The sequence below is a fragment of the Aotus nancymaae genome, unplaced genomic scaffold (assembly GCF_030222135.1).
Source record: "Aotus nancymaae isolate 86718 unplaced genomic scaffold, 86718_ANA_hifiasm-v0.15.2.pri h1tg000033l, whole genome shotgun sequence".
Lineage (NCBI taxonomy): Eukaryota > Metazoa > Chordata > Mammalia > Primates > Aotidae > Aotus > Aotus nancymaae.
The window spans coordinates 44,673,855-44,696,730 of NW_026988447.1; the positions used below are offsets into that span (position 1 = coordinate 44,673,855).

The window sequence follows — 22,876 nt, forward strand, 5'->3', positions numbered from 1 at the left end:
CACTCTGGGAACTTGGGTCCCCTCCGACGCTTGGGACGTCGAGGGCGGGGGCAGAGAAGTGGGGAGTAGGGAGGGGACAATGCGATACAGGGTGTGGGATGAAGGTTTGCCCAGACGCCTGGTCTCCCAGGGGTTTAGTTACTATTGGGGTAAAGCGGGAACCAAAGCCCTATAGGGTCCCCTGAGGGAGGGAGTGGGCACCCGGCAGCCGAGGAACCGCTTTTTTTTTGGTAACTTTGCCTGCGGTTCCCAGGCGGCGCGGGGTCTCTCTCTCTCCTCTTTCTCTCTCTTCCTCTCTTTCTAAACGAAGGAGCGGTCGGCGCGCTAGTGCCTAGGAAGGAGCAACTTTTCTTAATTTCCAATCTTGGAGACAGCCTTTAATCAGTGCGAGACGCAGAGAAGATTAAAAGAGGGTGATCGGTTTTACAGGGTGAGATGCTCTGTATTTTTCCTGTCACGTACACTGGGAGTACCGCAGAGCTTACTGTCTTTTTTAGGAAGGACGCTCGGAACTAGGTAGAGAACTTGGGGTCCAACGGTGGCTGGCGGCGCGGACTGGCGGAGCGAGGGAGGTGGTTCTCCAGGGCGGAGACCGAGGTTCTGCAGCACCCCCTGCCGCCGGGGAGCGGCCCACCGCCCGGGGCCGATACTTAGGGGGAACCCCTGGACCCCAGGATCATGCGCTGCTCCGCTCGCGCAGAGTCTGCGCCTGGCCTGGCTGCACCTGCCCGTAGGACACAGGAACACAATGAGTGGCTGGGAGTAGATCCCGTAGGGAAGAATTCTGATAAAATGAGCGACGCATCGCAATGTGGTTCAGTTATTGCTGAAGATTAGCGTGGAATGGAAACGGCCCAGGAAATGGAGGGAAGGTATATCCTTTGGGATTAAAGAGCCGCCAGCTCACTTCCCTGTCTCCCTAAGGTTTTAAAACATTGTCCATTTTTCCTTTTGCAAAACTGTTTTTTTTATAACCTAGCTATTTCTTGATTCCTTTTAAATTCTTCTTTTTAAAAAACCTTAAATCCTGACTACAGGAGACACCTGAACTCTTATCTGAGAAAGTAGGGCGGAGGAGAGATTACTCACTTTGCTTTCTGAAATTTGAGGTCTATTACACAAAGCCCTGGGGCAAATTCTATTGCAAGCTTGCTATTTCACTGCTAATAGAACATCTTTCGTATAGGTTTGCTAACTATAATTCAACAAGCAAATGTGGTGGTGTACTTATTTTGTAGAGGTCGAGAAGGCCCAGTCAGTTTTAAGGAGATATACATTAATAAATATTTCTTCTAGCGGAAGAGCAGCAAGCTCTTCATGTTTGTTTCAGGTCTGTTACTTGGTAACATCAGAGATTAGCTTGATCTCTGTAACAGAGATTAGCTCTTTATTCTCCCTTTGAGGAGAATATGACCACTGTTTAATAAACAGTGTTTACTTATTGTTGTTTAAAAGTGAACACGACAGCCCTAGGATAGGCTCAGAGGATACACAGGGTCATTTCAGTAGGCAGAACAGCATAGCTGAATTTAAAATTCAGCAAGATGCTGAGGATACAATCCCACTTTTACCAAGGTAATTCCTCAGGGTAGTTCTGTTGCTCATTTCACTGCTCCATGTTCTGATTTTCCATGTGGAAATTTTAAATAGACTGACTTGGGAGGAAAAGTGTCACCTGCTGTATTACTAACAGCTGTTGATAGAACTCTTGATTCAACCACTGATTCAAGCCAAGATTTCTTTATCCCAATTGTTTGCAAACCTAGGATCAAGTAATATGTCATTGTAGTGATGTCCTCATCCTTGAAATGTTTCAGTTATTCAGTATATCTGATGAACTCCAAAAAAGGCATTGGAAGGCAGTTTTCATGAGTCTCAATTTAAGCATTTCTCAAGCATGCATATGTGCAAAGTGTGGGCTAGGTACAGCAAGCCACAAAGACGACCATGACAACTTTCCTGTGCTCAAGAAGTTTAAAATCTCATGAGGGAGAGGTGGTAATGAGACTGGGCATGAGCATTTTTGCTATAAGTTAGAGTTAAATCAGTTCCATTCTTCAAAAAAAACAAAGAGTTGTAAAGGGTCAAGTGCAAAGAAGAGAAGGACAACATTAGGTTGTGGAGAAATCAAGGAAACCTTTATAGGCCTTGAAGGATAGTTAGGACCAGAAGCAGAGACAGGGTAAATACTTAATTCAAGCCCTCTCTCCCCTCAAAATTCCAGGTGTGTTTAAGGAATATTTGTTGAGTTTGGTTGGAACATAGAGTATGTGTAGGCAAGTGGTGAAATTTAGCTGGACATGTTGGTTTGAGGCATTAACGTGGAGGATCTTGTATGCCAGGATGAGGCACTAGGGAACCACTGATTATTTTAAAGTAGCAGTAATTTGAGCAAACCCACTCTGAATTGCAGTCGCAATTAATTGAAAGTGAAGAAACAAATTAGGAGACTACTGTAAGTGTCCAGGCTGAGATTTTAGGCTCTGTAATAGTATAGTGTTGGTGGAATGGAAAGGGGAGAAATTGGAGGGAAAAAAAAAAAAAAAAAACCCAACCAGAATCTATGGAATTTTGCAACTCACTATCCATGAGGGGTTTAAAGAGAAAGCAGGATCAGAGACAACTTAGTAATTTTTGACCCAGATAACTAAGATTGTTGATACTGTTGTTGACAAGAAAAAAGCAAAGGTGAAGATCTGATTTTTTCAGATAGTTCTTTTTTTTTTCTTTTTTATTTAGAGGAATAGTGAATGATCAGATATTTCTGACAGAGGTGTTAAGCAGGGAAAGGGAAATACAAGTTTAAAGCTCAGGAGAATGTGAGAGGCTGCTGTCTGATGGGAATTGTTACACAGTTGTGTGACTACATGAGATTACTCAAAGGAGTGTGAAGAGAGAAACAAAGGGAGACCAACCTAGATTTTGAGGGGAAAATTTTTATGTTTAGAAGGCAGGGAGAAAAAGCAGCAAGAAAAGAAAAACATCACTGCACACTCAGCAAAAACGGAAAAGATCAAGAGAAAAACGAATGAGTCTACTGTTAGTAAGAAGAATCAGTCCTTGTATGTGTTAACATACATGTGCAAAATCATTAGATTTTTCAGCAATGTTATCTTTAACAGAGGAAGATTTCTAGAAAAAAATCTGTTTAGTTTTTCTTCAGAGGAAGTGCTACCAAAAAATAGCCATAATGAAAGCAGTTAATTTGTGTTTATATACTACTTCATGTTGTCATTTATACTCATTCATTTGAATCACTCCTCTTTAAAGCGGCTTTTTAAAAATCATTGTCATCACTTAGCAAATGAGGAAATTGGTACACAGAGAAGTAAAGTAATTTTCTAACACTCCCTGGCAAATCAGTAATAGATTTTCTGACACCCACCTTTATATGATCAAGGAACCAAAGGTGAGTCCACAGTGCCTTGTAGCTCAGATTATCTAAAGTACCTTGTATGTTAGTTTCTGTGGCACTGGCCTTGTACACATGTTCCAGTCTTGGCTTCGTGTGTGTGTTGGCTCAGGCATCAGATTGGATGCAGCACTTCCCTCCCTCCCAACTCTGGAGTAGAAATCAGATTCTCCAAGTGATTGTTGAATTTTAGGGACAGGAGTCTGGATTTTGAGGACTGAAATTAGACTGACTAGTGTTATTAAGAAGGGCAACTTTCTTTACAGTTACAGTTTAATTTTTAAGAACAGCACAGCATGGCATTAGACTTAAGGACTTTATTTTTTTAATTCTTTTTTTTGAGACAGAGTCCCACTCCGTCGCCTAGGCTAGAGTGCAGCTGTGTGATCATAGCTCATTGCAGCCTCAAACTCCCAGGCTCAGGTGATCCTCAAATTTTAGCCTCCCAAGTGGCTGGGACTACAGGCACACACTACCATGACTAGCTACTTTTAAAATTTTTTGTACAGATGAGGTCTCACTATGTTGCTCAACCTGGTCTCGAACTCCTGAGCTCAAGCAATCCTCCTGCCTCTGCCTCCCAAGTTGCTGTGATTATAGGCCTGAACCACCATGCCACCCAGCCTTGAGGTCTTTGATACTCTGAAACTTTTCTTTATATTATCAGTTGTATAACCTAGAGTAGCAATTTCACTATGTACAATGAGTTGTCATTTTTGTTGGTTTGTTTTAAATTATTTTGATGTAATTTCAAAGTATTATATGAATATAGCTTTAAAAGTTAGATAGTGCTAAAAGACTTCTTTGAACAACAGCAAGCCCCCAGCAATTCCCTGGTCCCCTCTCCTTTTCTTTCCATCTTCTCTGTTTCACTCCACTTTCAACTCTTACATATACAGCTATCTTTTTATTCATATTTTAAATGTTATCAATAGTCTCAGGTGAGAATTTATGTTCACATGTGTCTCTTTTCTGTTAATATCTTATTTAAGTTCTTCATTAATATGACATGTAATCATTGTTCACTGCTAAGTCAAGTAGTATAGTATGACTACATTTATTTTCTTTGATAATTGATTGTTTTTCTTGGAGTAAATGTTTGTCACATTGTGCCCTCGTTTCTTTAGCTGAGTCTTCTACTGTCTAACTGTGTGTGTTTTCCTGAAGTTATCCCTTCTAGAGCTGTCTAACTTTCTCTCTATGAGGTCTTTCTTTTCCCCGCTTCAGGAAGCTCTTAGAGCTCTCGTCTCTTATTAGCTCTCTTCTGAAGATGTGCCTTGGTATGTATGCTTTCTTCATCACCTGAGCTGGACACTTGGTTAACACTTTCCATCTGGACATTATGTCTTCTAGTTCTGGGAAGTTTTAGTTCTGGGAAGTTTTCCTACCCACTATTTTTATTCTTTGCTTTTTCTGGAACTTCTATTGTCTAGATGTTGGACCTCCTGACCGATCCCCTACTTTTTGTATCTCTTCTCTTCTGTTTTCCAATGTTTGCTTTTCATATTCTTTCTGAAATATTTCTGAGATATTTCCTTGTCTGTATCTCCCAACTCTTCCACTAAACTTATTTCCATTTTAGTGTTATATTTTTAATTTCTAAGAGCTCTTTCTTGTCTTAAAAATGAGTGTTCTTTTTTTATAGCATTCTTTATTTCAGAGATGCAGTTTTTTTCCTGAAAAACTCCTGCATCTCAGGGAAGAAGAGATTGGGAAATAATAAACCTGGTGTTGGTATTGATGAACTGGGCAAGAGTCCCCCTATTCCTAGTTCCTGCCCTCCCCTGGGCCTGGTATCCCCACATCTAGAGCATTTCTGTTTCCACATCTCCAGAGATTCCATATCCTATATCTTTCAAAGGGGTGCAGGAGGGTTGTCTCTTAACTATATCAATTGGCAGGTGGGGATGTAGGGGGAGGGTATCTATGCACTTGTTATACAGCCAGTTCCCTCATTTTAGGTTCTAGCCTTATCTCTACTTTCTGGAATTTCTTTTGCCTTCAATTTCTAGGCATTCTCTGGCATTGACCTGGGTGGATCAGCTCGTTTTCTGTAACAGGAACTCTAGTTGGAACTTCATTCTCTCCACTATATGATTTTCTGTTGTAACAACTCATCTCCTTTCCACCTTTATATATTGTGGCTTGGAGTTACAGATGTCTCTTGGTTTTACGGAAGATGACATTTGTGTTGCAGTTCCCTGTGCTTGTTTAGGGAGGTAGTTTTGAAAAGGAGAAGGGGTAAGAAAGGCCTTTATTCCACTATCTTGAGACTAAACATCCCTATGATTGTGTCTTGTGTTTATTTAAGCCCTAATGTTGACAATATTATTTAACATAACCACAAATGGCAGAAGGAAGACCATTCCTACCTGTAACTGATCTTACTAGGCACAAGAAGTAGATAGTAACTTACACTGTGTAATAAGAATGCTACAAAAGATGAATTCCCCAACTAAAATTGTCTTAGTACCACACTTCTGACATTTAACAATATAGAATACTTTGAAGAATAATAGAATGTTTGAATTTGAAAGGATTTCATCTAGTCCAGTCTCTTATTTTACAAATTAAGAAACTGAAGCTGCCGGTTGACATATAATTCACAGCAGCCCCAGGCCATCTGAAATCTCCAGCTTTCTGGGACTGTGCTGTTCACACTGTGGCCTCTTTTGGTTAAGCATTTCTCTCTTCTTCAAAGAACTTTTAAAATGCATTTACTCCTGGGAGGAGCAACACAGGAAACTATTAATTAGTATTAATTTATTTATGAAATCCAATTAATTCATGATTTTAATTTGGCTGCTGATGGCAGATCAACTTGAGAAAGTTGGTAAGCTAAGTAGGAGGAGTAAGAATAAGGGGAAAGAGGAGAAAAAGTTTATGTCAAAGCACAGTGGACCCCCTGTCAATATTATTTATGATTATCTCTTTTATTAATATCAAAGAGATGAGAGGATCCCAGTTCAGCGCTAGACCATCTTCTGAGGACTGAGTTCGAATTTTAAGGATTTTCTATTACTGTGCTGGGGTAGAAAATGTGTTTGTGAAAAATTAGCCAGGCATAGTGGTACGCGCCGTCTCAGCTACTCAGGAGGCTGAGGCAGGGGAATCACTTGAACCCAGGGGGCAGAGGTTGCAGTGAGCCGAGATCGTGCCACTGTACTCCAGCCTGGTGACAAAGCAAGACTGTGTCTCGAAAAAAAAGAAAATGTGTCTGTGTTTCTGTTTCTCTCTTAAAATTTTCTCCAACATTGAGCTTTTCCTTTGCCTACAATATCCCATAAACCTTTACTCCCCCACACCCCCTCACCCCCCCAGTTTATAATAGGCAATCAAACACCATGGGAAATGTAACAGGAGGAAGAAAACTTTACAGAGTTGCTGTGTCATTGGTAGGAAGGAATCGTTTAAACATCCTAGCTCAGGGTTGAGATTTCCTGTTTCAGGGAGGATGCTTAAGTAATGATGAATGGCTGCTGGGCATTCTTCTAAGGAGGGGAGACTCTTTGCTTGGCCAGAAGTCTTGCTTCTCAATCCTCTCCCCTATACTGCCCTCAACGTTGCATAACATCCGCTCAGAAGGGGCACCGTATTAGTGGCCTGTGCTGGGTGAACACATAGGAGTCTGGCCTGATATAGAGGGTCTGCAGATGTAGACTGTGGGATGGCTGACTTCACACTTACACACAAGGGGCTCAGCAGCGACTTTATGAGAATAATTAGGATGGTTATAACATTTTGTGTTTAATTTAGCATTTAGGTCAGGAATATTTGTCTTCAATTATCTAGTTAAAAAAAACTCTATTAAAAATACTATTTTCTTTGCTCTGTTCAAATAATAGGTGGTAATATGGATTTGGTCCTAGGTCTTTTTAAAAAATGAGAATTAAACGTCCACAAATACGTGACTTGTTAAGGAAAGAGCTTAATAGTGCTAATATTCTATGCCAGTTTTGCATCTTTAAATACATTTTATCAAATAGGACTGATGCATATGGATTCTCTATTGAAAAGTAGGTTGCAGGGTTATGAGGTAGGAGTGAACATCTAAAAGCCTCAGACTTTTGACTTTAGATATGGATGATAATGATAGAAAACCAGATCCCTTTATTCTAATAACCATATATATATAATTGATAGTGACTATAAATAACTATATATATGTGTGTGTGTATATATATATATGTAATTGATAGTGACTAATGTATTTAAATAGACAAATATGAACGTCTCTTAGGTCAGTAGAAGTTCCTTAATTTTATTATCTGAGGTCATTTTGTCTGAATTCTTGTTCAAGTATAGACTGAATTTATATAACTTTTAATTTCATTGTCACTAATCCCCCTGAAATAATAAACATTAGTTTTTAAAAGCATTCTGAAGATGAGTTTGAGAAGATTGAATTACTAATTAATTATTAAAGGTTGTTAATTTTAAGATATATCTCCTGTTTGCCTCTAGATTATCCTGATAAAATATAACTATGTAAAATCAAAATCAAGAGGTACAGAATGCATCAAATACTTTTATGGTGTAACCAAGAATTAAATGTTATTAAGCAGAAATTTGCTTTGAAAGAATGGTTGTTGACATTGCTTGTATTTCTGATTATTAATTTATATTATTTGTGACATTCTTTTTTATAGAAGAATCACTTCAATTCCCCGCCACCACTGCTTCTTCCACACATAATCATATGTGGCCAGGGTGTTCTGTAATCCAGAGGGGAAAATTGTCTGTTTCTCAGGTCTTCAGTCATGTGGTTTATATATGTGTGCATCTGTGCACCCATCCCTCCAACAGATATTCATCACCATATAATAAAAGCCAAGTATATAGAGATGAAATGAAGCAGTCTTTGCCTTTAAGGACATTTTAGTATCATTAAGGAGATAGCCATGAAGACAGACAATTGCAAAGCAATACAGTAGTTAGTTTAATGGAGTTATACACAAAACACAGTTGCTAGAAGCATAAACATCTAAGTTCTAGAAGGCATTTGCTAGAATACTTTCTTGGGCACGTTCATTTAAGAAGTATTACCAAGAAGTCATGCAGACAATGGCTAAGGGTCCTCACTTCTGTTCTAGTGTACTTTTAGAGGGAGCAATGCACTGTTAGATATCTGTTTGCTTTTCTAGTTTTAGCTGCCGAGGAATCTGGCTAAGAGCTACTCATGCTTTCATGAAAAGAATGAGAGATAAAGCAATGGAGATAGACCAGAGTTCCTCTCCTTAAATATAAAACAGCTTCTTGCTTCTAAAAGTCATCTGGGAAAATGCCAAAATTAGCATATATCTAATATAATTTTTTTTTAAGTTTTTTTTCTTGAGACAAGGTCTCGTTCTGTCACCCAGGGTGGAGAGACACAATCTTGGCTCACTGCAACTTCCGACTCCTAGGTTCAAGTCATTCTCGATTCTCGTGCCTCAGCCTCCTGAGTAGCTGGGACTACAGGCATACACCACCATGCCCAGCTAATTTTTGTATTTTTAGTAGAGATGGGCTTTCACTATGTTGCCCTGGTTGGTCTAGAACTTCTGGCCTCGACTGATTTATCTGCCTCTGCCTCCCAAAGTGCTGGGATTACAGGCATGAGCCACCATGCCTGGCGAAGATTTATTAAAATTGTACATGAAGAATTCTGAGTATAATTCAGGGCAACAGAAACTATCAGGGAATTCATTACTGTGGAGACCTAAATACCTCTCTGGGTTCATAAGTGCTGGAATGTTTATGTTTAAAGTTTTCATGTGTGTGTATCAGGAAGGGCAGCAGGAAGGATGCGAATCTTTAGAAATGAAATCTGTGCTTTCCTCTTTCTTTAGTGAAGCACCTTATCTTGCTGGTTTGGTTGTTACTGTGACAATGTATTATTGAGCTCTATGATGTGTAGGTAAATGCAGGCTGAAAGACAGGTGGTATGAGATAACTGTGGACCATCTCTGGCCATGTACCCTCTAACTAGACAGTTGAACTGATGGGCTACCTTTCTCTAGCCTTGCACGCTGGTGCACTTAACGGCTACTGGGGTTCAGAGTGTCTCCACTTCTTCCCCTCCAAAAAATATATAGTAAGAGATGTTCAAAATGTGTGTTTTTGATGATATTATTAATACTATTTGTCAGATTCTGCCTCCTCCTTCCAACCACATACACATAAGCCTAGTGTGTAGATGTCAGATGTCTCCAGAGGTAGCCACATTGACTGACAGGTGCCTGCTTGCCAGGGAGATTATGGGATTTTTCTATTTTTTGACTTTTCATCCCTGACTTTCTTGTCCTTTGTCAGTCCCTGCTGCTTCGCACCCTCATTACCATTTCCAATTATCACCATCTCCATAGTGTAACTAACATGGTGGTTGTTCTCTAATACTTTCCCCCACCTCTGTGCTTTTCTCACTACTTATCTACTGTGGTTCCGTCTGTTCTTCTTGCCCTTCATAAACTGAGGGACAGGATCCTGGCTAGTTATCACAGTCACTTTCTTCATTGTGGTGAACTGCTCCATCCAAACATTTTGGATGTCATTCTCATTAATTCATCTCACATTGATGGTGTTCTTACTTTGCTTGCTTGCTACACAGGTTGAATGGTTGGTTAATCTTTACCTCATTCAATAAAGGATTTGAGGTGACTTCCTTAATAACGTTCATGTGTTGCAGCATGCTAAGGAGCTTGTGATTCAATCCAAAGAGCCATATTAGAAGCTGTTCTTTGTAGAACCAAAATGTTCCAACACATAAGCTCAGCATGCATTTTAACAATGATACTTGGATTTATAACCCCTTGCTCATTTTCTTATTCCCTAGCAGCATCATGATAAAGTAGCCAGGAAGAAGACCTCTGAGCTCTAATCTTCTAGTTCTGTACTCCTCAGTGACCTTAAGGAGGTACCATTCTGATGAAGTCTTTGAATCTGCACAATTATTATTAATTGGCAAGTATTTCTGAACATATACTATATTAGGTACAGTGAAGATAATATATCAAGAACAAAACATAAGATAGAAGCATAAAACATTTATCCTCAATTGAACTTGAGGACATGAGTGTGACAGGAGACAGTAATCGAGACAAAAATCAAGGAGATGAAATAAAATTAATTGTCTGTATTTATGAGTAGACTGCCTATATTACAAAAGCTCAGGCTGAAGTGGTTACAAATGGTTTCAAAAAGGATCAAAAGACTCGACATTTTACACTGAACAGAATCTTGTGGGTCATATCGGCATTGCCCTGTGAAATGTGACCCTCTGTATACAGAAATGTGTGGTACTGCCCTGTGAAACATGACCCTTTGTGCACAGAGGTGTGATGTAAACTGGACCACTGATAGTAGGAAGGATTTGAATTGAAAAATAAGAGCAGAAATAAGAGTATGTCCAGGGAGGGAAATGTAAGGGGAACATCCCGGAGGCAGGTGTAAAAAGGTCAAGAAATGCTTCACAACTTGGATGGGCAGCCACGTGTAGCTCCTGTAATCTGCCTTTAACAAAAGTCTGTCTCCTGAGCCTCCCACCTACTGAGTAGGAGAGAAAAAATTAAATGCCCAATCTGTGGTTCACATTAGTGTTTTAAATTTTGTTTTGTTTTTGCTTACTACACAGACACTCAACAAGTGAATAGTGCAATCAATAAATTAAGCAATTAAGTCAGTTAAGCAATTAAGCAGTTATGTGAATTGACAAGGAGGGAAGGCTTGTTCTGCATTTTTGTAAGGATTTGGTCAGTTAGGACAGTGTCTCCCCATGTTTTGAGCTCGTGTGAAAGGGGTTTTGCTTCCTGATTCTTGTCCCCCAATCTTCAAAAGGGCTCAGCGTCTCAGTGGCCTGTCTACCAGCGTTCAGCACACTGCAGAAAGAGGCTGGGAGGCCAACCTCATTTGTCTTAGTTTGATACTATAAAGTAAATGTTCTTTTAAAGAAATACTCTCTCATTTGGATAAACTTGCTCAGGCTCTTGGGAACTACCCTTTTTTTCTGCTCTTCTCTGTCACATCTGGCCCTTGAGGGAGGGGAGCTTATATGTCTCTGGAGGGGGAAAGAGTTGGTATCCTCTAACTCTTCTGGTCTCTGGGCACTGTTCTATGTCTGCTTGGGTGCTGCTTGTCAGTAGAAGTAACTGGATCTTGGCTGACTTTCTTTTGTTAGAAACCCAGATATGCTCCCTCAGGTACTTGGTTTCAGCTCAGCTTCCACTGCTACAAAGCCCAGCACCTGCAACATCCTCCTTCCAGCATACAGAACTAGCAGTCTATTCCTGGGCTTAGTGAAGGCTATTTGGCTCTCATAGCAGGGTCCATACCACAGGGGAGTTGAGGGTGGCTTGAGAAAGCTCTTTGCTTTTCCCACACCATTCCATTATTTATCTGTTTCTTAAGTACTTCCTCACCTTATTGAATCCACATCTTGACTTTTATTTCCCTTCTGTTACTTATTTGTCCTCCCAGAACAGTAAGCATCACGGCTTTGCTGTCAAAAGTGAGAGAGCTATCTTGTCTGTACAATGAGAGCACTTTATGATCAGTCTCCATCAGGATGAATTACAAGAATAAAGGAATTGAGCAAATCTTTTCATTAGACAATTTCCCTTTTCTCAAATTCTGCTTGCAAAATCCCATTTTGCTTGTGAGAATCTGAATATCATCTCCATGATCCTTTTCTTTGTACTCCTCCCCTAAAGTGTATCTTCTCAACCTCCTCTTGAACACACCTACCCAATTCTATACTGCATCACCACCCTCCAGGCAGAGATGTCTTGAGTCAACCAGGGCAAAGAGTTTGTATTTGAAAAGATAAAAAAGAATACTTTAATATATTTTCAACAAATACCCTTAATAGTATAGGAATACCCTCGACAGTATAGGAATAGTAGAATAATATATTTACAGGACAGTGAAGAATGAATCTGCAGAACAAGGGAAGGAAGGTTGGCTAGGCAGGGTAGGGTGGGCTATGACCATCCCTGAAAGTCATACAGAAGAGTCTCAACTGATGGAAAGAACGGTAGGGGGTTACTAATTTTTTTCGTTGTTTTAAAGAGAAGTGTGATATGGTGAAAGCAGAATTTATGAACACCAAGATGCTAGGCACGGTTGTCATGTATAAAGAGGAGAATCAGGTACAGCCAGAGGCAATGGAAAATAAGAGTCAGACAGATTCCAGATTGAATCCCAGTTCTTTGTTATTTTACCATTTGTGTCACCTTGGGCAATTTCATTTGAGCTCAGTTTTGTTATCTATGAAACAGAAAATTATACCTGCTTCATAGTATTGTTATGAGAATTAAATATGATAGTGCATTGAAAACACTACATACATATGAGGTACTCAGAAAAGTTTAGTTGCCTTCCCTCATGCCATCTCTACTGGGAAGCTGTTACAACAACCCGGCTATGACTTGATAAAGATCTGGAGGCTGGTGCTGGCAATGAACATTCGAAGGAAGCATTCACTACAAGAAATATTCCAAAGCAGAAGCTTCAGAACTTTGTGACTGACATGGTCAAAACACTGAGTCATAGATGACCTTGAAATTTCTAAACCTAAATAATCAGAGATACAAATGTTAGGAATGGGAGATGCTTTAAGGGAGAAGGTGACTTGGGACATTTTAGAGTGACCAGGGGACAGACCACAGTACATGTGGGACCTGAGGTCAGAGGATGGGACCTAGGAAGAGATTTGGAAACTCAACTAAAGAGATATTATCGATATTTACTTTCTATGGGGCACTGTGTAAAACTCTGTGGATAATGATAAATAAAACATGACACTACTATATAAATGTGTACAGTAATGGCATATATGACAGGGTATTTATTAAAACTCTGTTTGTTTTTTTTTTAAATCAATTCAGACACTTGAGCCCGGGAGGTGGAGGTTGCAGTGAGCCAAGATCCTGCCACTACATTCCAGCCTGGGTGACAGAGTAAGACTCTGTTTTAAAAAAAAAAAAAAAAAAAAAAAAAAAACTCAGATAACTGAAAATAGGCTTAAAACACATGGACTATAGGATATTTGGTTTTAAATCTATGTGAGAAATCATTTAAAAAAAGATAAAGACTGTGCCAGAAATTTGGAATAAGTAACAATAATTGAGCAGTTTTAGTTTCTAGCTGTATTCCTGGATACCCTAAGAGGGGTGCGGGGAAGTGAGGGTTAGATAGTTTATATTATTAGATTAAGGGACAAAATCTCATCTGAAGAGAGAGGCTTCTTGATTTACAATTCTAGGTTGATTTTGGCACTTTAATCCTCATAAAATGTACAATGAATACTATAGTAAACAATCTCTTTTTGACTCTTTAATTGTAGTTTTTGAAAAGATACAATAACATTTTAAAAATACCACTCCTTCATAAAGCAAGGTCTTGACATTAAATGGTCCCTGCTGAAGGCATTTCTGTAGGCTACCTACTTGCTGTGCTGTGGTTTAGGTACATAGCTTCCTGGAGACCAAATTTGAAATAGTTAATAAAGTTTAGGGAAACTAAATGAATGTGAGGCTACTTGTCTTTTAGCCTGTGCTGCTCAAACATGTTATTTCAACTTGATTTTTGGCAGGATCAGAGGGACAATTGCTTGAAGGCCTCATAGTCTGGGGTCATTGATTCAGGATGCTCCATTGTTTTTATATTGGAGTTTCCCAGGAATTGTAAAGGACTTTCATTTAAAGTGCATATTTCAGGGTCCAACCATGAGAGATTCTGATTTAGTTCATCTGGAATTGGGCCTAGAAATCTGATTTCAACAAGCAGTCCAAGTGACCTCGAGGCGGGCGGTACTCGGGTCACACTGAGAGAAACCCCGTTAGAGGTCAGATGAGTTGATGACAAAGTTATAAAAACTGATGAGTGTTACTTGTATTTTTGCTTCTGAATAGAGTATAGCAGAGGCTTCCCTGTGGCTCCACCACAATATTTCTCAGAAGAGCCTTTCATCTGCTTAAGTGTTTGGACAAATTATAGGATCCCAAAACGCATAAAAAAATATGTTTTGCCTTAAAATGTATTGTCAGTGTCTTCATTCAGGCTGCCATGACAAAATATCATAGAATGGGTGGCTTAAAAAGAACAACAACAACAACAACAACACAGAAATGTATTTTCTTCCAGTTCTGGAGGCTGGGAGTCTGAGATCAGAGTGCCAGCATGTTCGGTTTCTGGAGAGGTACCTTAAAGGTGGCCACCTTCTCAATGTTTTTTCACATAGGAGGTAGCAAGGTGAGGGAAGCAGGCCCTCTTGTCCTATAAAGGCACTAATCCCATCATCAGAGCCTCATCTTTATGATCCTATGATTTCATAATTAATCTCCCAAAGGTTCTGTCTCCAAATTCTATCACATTAAGGGTTAGGATTTCAACATAGTAGTTTTGTAAGGACGCAATTTGGTCTATAGCAGTTAGTTATTACTAGCTCTCTGTGTTAGCCAAAAGGAGCTTAAACATGGCCCTCATAGATCTCCTGATTTGCAGTCAGTGGTGCTCCAGTGCTTTTACCAGAAAGAAGTCCCTGCAGAATGTACTCTCACAGTGTTGAATGACCCATTGGATGAAGATCTAAGGGTAGGAAATTCCTGGCAAAATAATTTTAGTGTAAACATTATTAAACGTTCTCTCCCATTCATCCCCATTCCTTCCTTATTTTTCATGCTAGAAGAGATACATTGTCAAAGCCAGCTGAGATTGTTTATGCATTGTGGTTGATGCAAATGTTGACTCATTCCATCAGTTCAGATTAATGAAATTTATCTTGGTACTATAAGGAAAGTTAAAAAAAAGTCCTTCCATTTGTGAATTTACTAGGAGTGACATTAAGTCAGCTCTTTTATTTTGAAATAACAGTATAATTTGTTCTAATTGAGATATCTGACTTCTCACTTAACTCAGTGTTAGAATTTTTTAAAGATAAAATAAAAATGACATGTGACTTGTACTAAAATCACATATTTCAGTTCAAATATATAGTATGGAGGTATAGGTTCTGAAGGAATAAAAAGTATAAAGAAAAAACTTAAAATACTTGGAAAATAAAGAAAATATTCATGAAAGAATCATGTCCTAATATTCTCAAACTGGTCTCTTTTGCGATAAATAGTAGGATTTTTATAAGTGATTTTCCTTGTAGGTGGCAATCATTAAATTAAAAGCCTTTCCACCAAGATCTGACGCTTTAATAAAAGTTTATTTTCCCAAAGATAACCCCTCTGAGTATTTAAATTCTGACATCTATACTCTGCATATATATCTTCTCATCAATGTATGATATTTTATACAACATGGAATTTCTAGCCATTTGAAGAATATCAGTTCATAGACTAATAATAAAAACATTAACCCAATGAAGTCAGTACCACTAAGAGTCATAAAACATATTTATTACCATAATATTTGTAAGATTTGTTTAAAATCCTTGTCATAGAGTTTGGTCTTGAAACACGGTTCTCTTCTTTGTAGTTCTTGTCCACCTAAAAGTAGTTATTATACCAACACACACATACACATACACACACACACACACCCCTCATATGTCCCCCAAGTGAGACTTGCACCTCACTCTTGTCTCCCACACATACCACACATCATACACTCCACTCCATGCTCTCTGCTACACATCATAACCTACTCATAACAGCCAAACACAGGACATTTATTTTACTTCAGAAAGATTATAATGTAATGGTTTCCAATAAGTACGTATATTTTAACATTTTTGTCAACTAAGGAATTAAAAAATAAAATTAATAAAAATTTAAAACATTGATTTTATGTTTAATAAAGAGATTCAAACTGTGGTTAAAACTATTCAAAATGTGCAAGAGGGTATAATGAAAAGTGAAAGTCCCCCTTCCTCTGTGACTTCTTAGTCTTAGTCCAGATAAAACTTTAAAAGCTTCATGTGTTGATTTCTAGAAATTGCTAGAAATACATATATGTATATAAAACAAATGTTTATTTAATTTTTAAAAGTCGATCACTTGACACTAGTTGAGCCATTAGAATTGGGTGCCAGTCACAGCACTGTGTCCTTGAATAAGTCAACAGGCCTCTCTGGGGACCTCTTTAGTTGCCATACCTCTATAGAGTGAGGCTTGCCTGGTCACATTTGCCTTAGTTCCTATCTGGGAGACCTTCTGCCAGTGGCTTCTGTGCTTCTCTCTCTGTTTGGGGCCCTCAGAGCTGAAAACGGAGTGGGCACTGGTAGCTGCCTCTGATTCTCCTTGCCAGGGAAGCTTCCCAATTTAGTTGTCCACCTCCAGGTATCCGGGGAGACCAGTGTCCTCTCTAGTTAATTTTCAACTCCTAACTCCATGAATATAGTTTTTTCAATGGTAGGAGGTATTTCTGCAATATATATTCTAGAAATAAAGCACTTTCTTTTCTAGCTATTCACTTTTAACTTTGATTTATTTGCTTCAAAAGTCAGTAATGTGGAAAAAGCTTTATTTGGTACCTTTTGGTACAATTCATCCCATCAAAAAAATCACAGCTTTAAAAGGAAGTTATATTGAATGTTGGAACTGGGTAAGGTAAAGATATAGATTTATACAATATTTATGTAATATTTTAATAGCCACCAAAATATTATACAGATTATTGAAAGATTATACACAGTCACAATGTTAAAAGTATTTAGCATTGTTTTTCAGAGGCTGAATTTCTAAAAAAGCTTTTTATTTATGAGGAAAATCTGGAGAACTTTATAAATTTCCATTTTGTACCTGGCATAAGGATACACAAGGAAATGAAATTATTTACCTAACATCATAGAAATTAAGATGTAAACTAAAATCACTGTACACATCAATTGATACAACTCTTATAATGCCGCTAAAGAAATCTCAACTAATGTGGTTGGTGTTAGGATTTCAGTGTGCATTGATCTGGATATACGATTAGCGCCTAGTTGCTTTACTCATAAAGTAATTCTAGTGATTTTCAAACCATAATCAAACCTAATCCTTTTCATTCCAAGAGGCAAATATATAATACTGATAATTAAATATTTCTCATTACAAAGGCACACTTGTTTTCAATAAAATAAATCTAGGTTGATGCTTAGATTTTATAACTGCTAAATCTTGTCTGCATCTTTGAAAAGATAAATCCTGTAACTGGGGATGGTGAATTCCCTTAAGAGAAAAGCATGAGGTGGAGGGTATGGGGGCCGGTGGCATGTGCCTGTAGTTCTAGCTACTTGGGGGGCTGAGATGGAGGATTGCTTGAGCCTAAGAGTTCAGGGCTGCAGCTGTGATCTTGCCACTGCACTCTAGCTTGGGCCACAGAGACCCTGTCTCTAAAAAAATATTTAAACAAACAAAAATTTTAAAATAAAAATAAAAGGATCATAAAACTCAGATCCTGCAAGATGATACTCGGCCTAAATCCTGCACGTTTTTAGGGGGCTGAGAGTCAATGATTTTATTTAGTTAAAAGGATGCAATGACTTGGCCTCATTCTTGAAAAAATTGACTTCCATTAACCTTCAAGCCTAGTGCTTTAATGTCAAGTACCTGCTAGTTTCAACGTCCAGGCTTTTAAGAGCGGAAGGTACGATGAGTTCCATTTTTACTAGGGTCACAAGAAAGGCATGGGTATATAGAATTTTTTTTTTATTATTCCATCTGAGTATCATTTTCTAGAGAACAGGAGCATTTGTTCTGAAGGGCTACCAGCCCCTCTCTGGGATCTAGCAGCTAGTATTAGCTAGAGGTATCACTTTCAGGCAAGTAGTTGGCAACGGTATCGCTAGCAACTGAGCCCGCCCCGCGCAGCCAGAGGTTTGCAGTAGGTACTGTGTATTCCAGAAAGGGCCCTGACGTGTGAAAGGAAGGAATATGCCCTAATATTCTACAGTTGTTTTATCGTTGCTACTGATTAGGTCCATGGAGGGAAGCCCATCCTTGAGACGCATGACGGTGATGCGAGAGAAGGGCCGGCGCCAGGCTGTCAGGGGCCCAGCCTTCATGTTCAACGACCGAGGTACCAGCCTCACCGCCGAGGAGGAGCGCTTCCTCGATGCCGCGGAGTACGGCAACATCCCAGTGGTGCGCAAGATGCTGGAGGAGTCCAAGACGCTGAACGTCAACTGCGTGGACTACATGGGCCAGAACGCGCTGCAGCTGGCCGTGGGCAATGAGCACCTGGAGGTGACCGAGCTGCTGCTCAAGAAGGAGAACCTGGCACGCATTGGCGACGCCCTGCTGCTCGCCATCAGCAAAGGCTACGTGCGCATTGTAGAGGCCATCCTCAACCACCCTGGCTTCGCGGCCAGCAAGCGCCTCACCCTGAGCCCCTGCGAGCAGGAGCTGCAGGATGACGACTTCTACGCTTACGACGAGGACGGCACGCGCTTCTCGCCAGACATCACCCCCATCATCCTGGCGGCGCACTGCCAGAAGTACGAAGTGGTGCACATGCTGCTGATGAAGGGCGCCAGGATCGAGCGGCCGCACGACTATTTCTGCAAGTGCGGAGACTGCACGGAGAAGCAGAGGCATGACTCCTTCAGCCACTCGCGCTCGAGGATCAATGCCTACAAGGGGCTGGCCAGCCCGGCATACCTCTCCTTGTCCAGCGAGGACCCGGTGCTCACGGCCCTAGAGCTCAGCAACGAGCTGGCCAAGTTGGCCAACATAGAGAAGGAGTTCAAGGTAAGCTTTGCGTTCTACCCCGGCTGCTCTGCAGGCTCACCCGCTTCCCGGCGTCTGCCTGGCCCGCTCAGCCACCCTTCGCTCCACATTCGGTTTTGCCCAGTGAATTTCACGAGGGACTGAGCGCATCATTCAGACCTCAGCTGATGTTTTCTTTCTCCCTCTCAATGATGGTGCTGTGACAAATTCGCTTTGGGGATCCAGTATTCTGGCTCAGAGAGCTATAATTATGTTGCCGCTCTGTGTTCTGGTTAAGCATTAAATAAAACTCAAGAATTCTCCCTTTTTTGCTCAAAGGAGGGTTTTGGTGTGACTTTTTGTATTCCAAATCCTTCCTCCTGTTTTGTAGTTAGTGGTATGGTGGCACCCAACACATAAGTAATATTAGTTTGTTTTATTCCCCCGAGGGAGCGTACCGTTTCTGGAGGTCCTGCAATACCAGGTCTGTGGGGGACCAGACTGAGCAAACTCACATTCCATCTCCGCAATAGTGTTAGTTTTGAATGCGCTGTTCATTGGCCCAAGCATTTATATATCCCTTTAGAATCAAAAGTCAAAAGATCAGTAAAAAATGCTATTAAAGTTATTTCACTGATATGACAAAGTGCCTCTCCCTGAATTCCACGAATGTACATTCAGAGTGGTGAGCCGTGGATATCAGTTCAATCTAGAAATATGAGGACAGCAAAGTGATTTGCTTTAATGGATTTTTTTTAATAAGTGAACTTTTTTTTTCAGGACATTATCTTCAATCAAGTAGTATTATTTATTTTTATAAAAATTATATATTAATGACAGATCATTTTTATTTTTTGGTCAGTTGCTACATCCTCCTTGGCGTTTTGATTGGTTCTAACTACTAAATCTGGGTATTTTTTAGTTCTGATCAAAATGATTTAGACTGTTTTTGGCAGGTTCTTATCTCCCATTTCCCATCTAAGAAGATGATTGTAGACATCAGTTCCTTGAATTATTTTCTTCATGCTAAGTTGATCTTTTTAGTTTAGTGTTGTGTTGTCATAATCCAGAAGTAGTAATTATACTTTCACAGCTGAATATGGTTTTTATAGTTAGTGAGATTTACACAAATGCAACTAGCAATATAATTCAGGTTACAGGAAATATACTTTGCCCTGGTGTTGCAAGAAAATGGTGGGAAAGTTGTCCCGTCCCTTTTTAATACACAAAAAATTCTCTGGATATTCATCAACCCTTGTTTTGTCCCAGTAGAGGTCTGGACCTACTATAATTTTGTTAATCCATTAAAAATATTTTCTGATGTAAAAGCTACATACATTTATTGTAAAATTTTTCCAATAAAGAGAAAATACAAAGAAGAAAATATTACCTTATGTCTAATCCCTTTGAAGAGATTCATTATATGGTATTTGAAAAGATTTATTTACTTGAACCCAAAATGAATTTTTTTTTAAGATAGAACTCAGATCCAGTTGAAAAGTCTTAATTCTGTTTCGAGAGAGTAGAAAAGCATTTAGGTAAAGCACTTGTAAATATCACTTTGTTATTTTTAAACAGTAATAAAAACATAATTCTAAACATATTTATTTGCCACTATTTCAAATGGCATGCAAACCTTGTTTATACACATTTTTCTTCATATATACTGAAAGTCTGCAAGAGATTCTATAAAAGGGAATATTTTCTAAGATCATGTTTTAATAATTTACTAAAGATAGTGATATTTGCAATTCTACCCAGAGATGTCATCTCAGTGCAGCCATGGTAAGAGAATTTGTTATGCATAGTTTTACCCTGAAGCTGGCTAAATCCATATTGGTAATGCTTACAATCTCTTTTATTTTGACTTACAGAGTCACCTCTGATAACCTTTCAAGGGTGAGGAAATATCATAAATAAAGAGGCAAAAAGGGGAGAAAACATAATTGGGTTCTAGAGGACATCTGTAAAGCTGCCAAATATCTACAAGGATATGCAAAAATCATCTAAATATCCCAGTTCTTTTTTTCTAGATTATATGGAAAGCACTTATGTAGCAAGACAACCCTCTCTGAGTCAAAATTAGGACAGTTCTTTAGAAGTTATAGTCTCCAAGGATTTTGTGCCTCTCTCCCCTAACTGAATATGCCTTTTCTTTCTCATTCTTACCTGTCCTTGTTATTTTTTTCTTATCTGCCTTTCTTTCACCTTTTTCCCCTGTTATCCCATGTTCATGTCCATCTGTCAGGGCTTTAGACAGACAGAGAAAATAGTGCTTTCATAGCACTGACCCAGAGACTCTGAGCTCTGAAAGGGCAGTGAAAGTGAAGCTCATTTCTGAGGCAAGCAGGTAACCTAATTTGCCCTATTCCATGGTGTTCGCTACATTCTTCCCATGAGGACTTTAAGCTCAAAGCACTAGCCTTGGAATAAAAAAATAGATAATGTATTTCCCTAGTGAAAAAGAGGTGACTTTTTTTCCTTTTAAGATACCTATATTTTATCTCATCAATGGTCTTTAATATCTAGTATCTCACCCCTGAAATTGCCATCATTTAGATGCTTCAGAGAAGATTCTTAGCCACTCTGCAGTTTTCACATTTCTTTGAGGAATACAGTAGGCATGGTGCTGAAAACATATGAAGGTCAATACCCTAAGAGGTCAAACATTCTAGGATACAGATTTAGATAAATTAATGTAGGATAGCTTGGTGACAGGTTATTAAAAAATATTTTGGATGTGCAAATGCTGTTTGAAGCTATTCTGAGAAACAGAATATTGGACAGGATAGACTCTAGGTCTAATCCTCCAAAATGTCAGCAGCAAGGAAGCCAGTCATTATTAAGCTGTGAGAACGCAAATTGAAATTTTCTAGTTCTGACTGAGTCAGTGACGCACTTTTTTTGTAAAAATAAAGAAGTGGAGAGAGGCATTTGCTTCCCTGTGCCTCAGTTTTTCCTCTCCTTAAAGTAAAAAAGCAATTTCACCTAGTATCAGCTGTAAGGAAGAAAAGAAATGAATATAATCCAAACACGAGATAATATTTTATAGCAGGAAAATACTCTAAGAATCATCTTTCATTTTATAAAAGATAAAACAAAGGCTATAGGCAACATTTTATATGTTAAGCCTAGATTTGAATGTCTTTAGTCCCAGTCCTAGGTATTATATCTAATACAATGTACCTAGTAATATTGAAGCACTTCTTAGCACCTAATTTGTACCAAACACATTCTAAGCATTTAATCCTCATAGTACCAATATTGGGTAGGATTATTCATGTCACAAGGGTAAAGTGAATTCCACAAGATCACACAACTGGTAGGTGGTAAGGCAGTATTTGAGCCCAGGAAGTCTGGCTTCAGAATCTATGCTTTTAATCACTATGAAAGGGCCTGACAGAACCAAGCCTGTTAAGAGTTGAATTTCAGCTTTCCTCTTCAGGACAAAAAGGGATTTGAATGATAATTAAACCATATATATTAAAGGAGTGTGCAGAAGCCTGTAGATAGATTGTGATGAAGACTGAACTTCATTGTTCTTCCTCTGGCTTGAGCAGATTCTTAGCGTTTTGAGTTCTGCTTTATAGGGTATGCATTAGGTCCACCTGCTAACTGTGGAGGGCTGTGGTAATGGATGAGTGGTACATTAAAGACCATTAAGCAAAACTAACTTAAGAGAAAATTATTAGAAAATATAGACCGGACAAATGGTCTGATCTGTGAAGTAACATGAGGCAGGGCCTCATGGTGAAACTAACAGTCGATGCAGACTATACATAGATGGTTGCTTTTGCAGCCGAAGAGAGGCTGTTCTTAGCTGGAGTTCTCTGTCTTTACCTGGGAG

The 22,876-nt window shown here is 39.2% G+C and overlaps 1 protein-coding gene across 5 annotated transcripts in view; it reads left to right on the forward strand.

Annotated features, from left to right (window-relative positions):
- Nucleotides 1-375: 375 nt before the first annotated feature.
- TRPC3 (transient receptor potential cation channel subfamily C member 3) overlaps nt 376-22,876 on the forward strand; it is a 73,372-nt gene continuing 50,871 nt past the window's right edge. For 4 of the 5 annotated variants that reach the window (XM_012473068.2, XM_064383909.1, XM_012473072.2 and 1 more), the window contains exons 1-2: nt 376-430; nt 18,300-19,071. In XM_012473068.2, coding sequence (XP_012328491.2) covers nt 18,304-19,071 — 768 coding nt within the window. In that variant the 5' untranslated portion in view covers nt 376-430; nt 18,300-18,303. Of the gene's footprint in view, nt 431-18,145; nt 19,072-22,876 lie in introns of those variants that run through there. The other variant, XM_012473069.2, reaches the window with a different exon arrangement.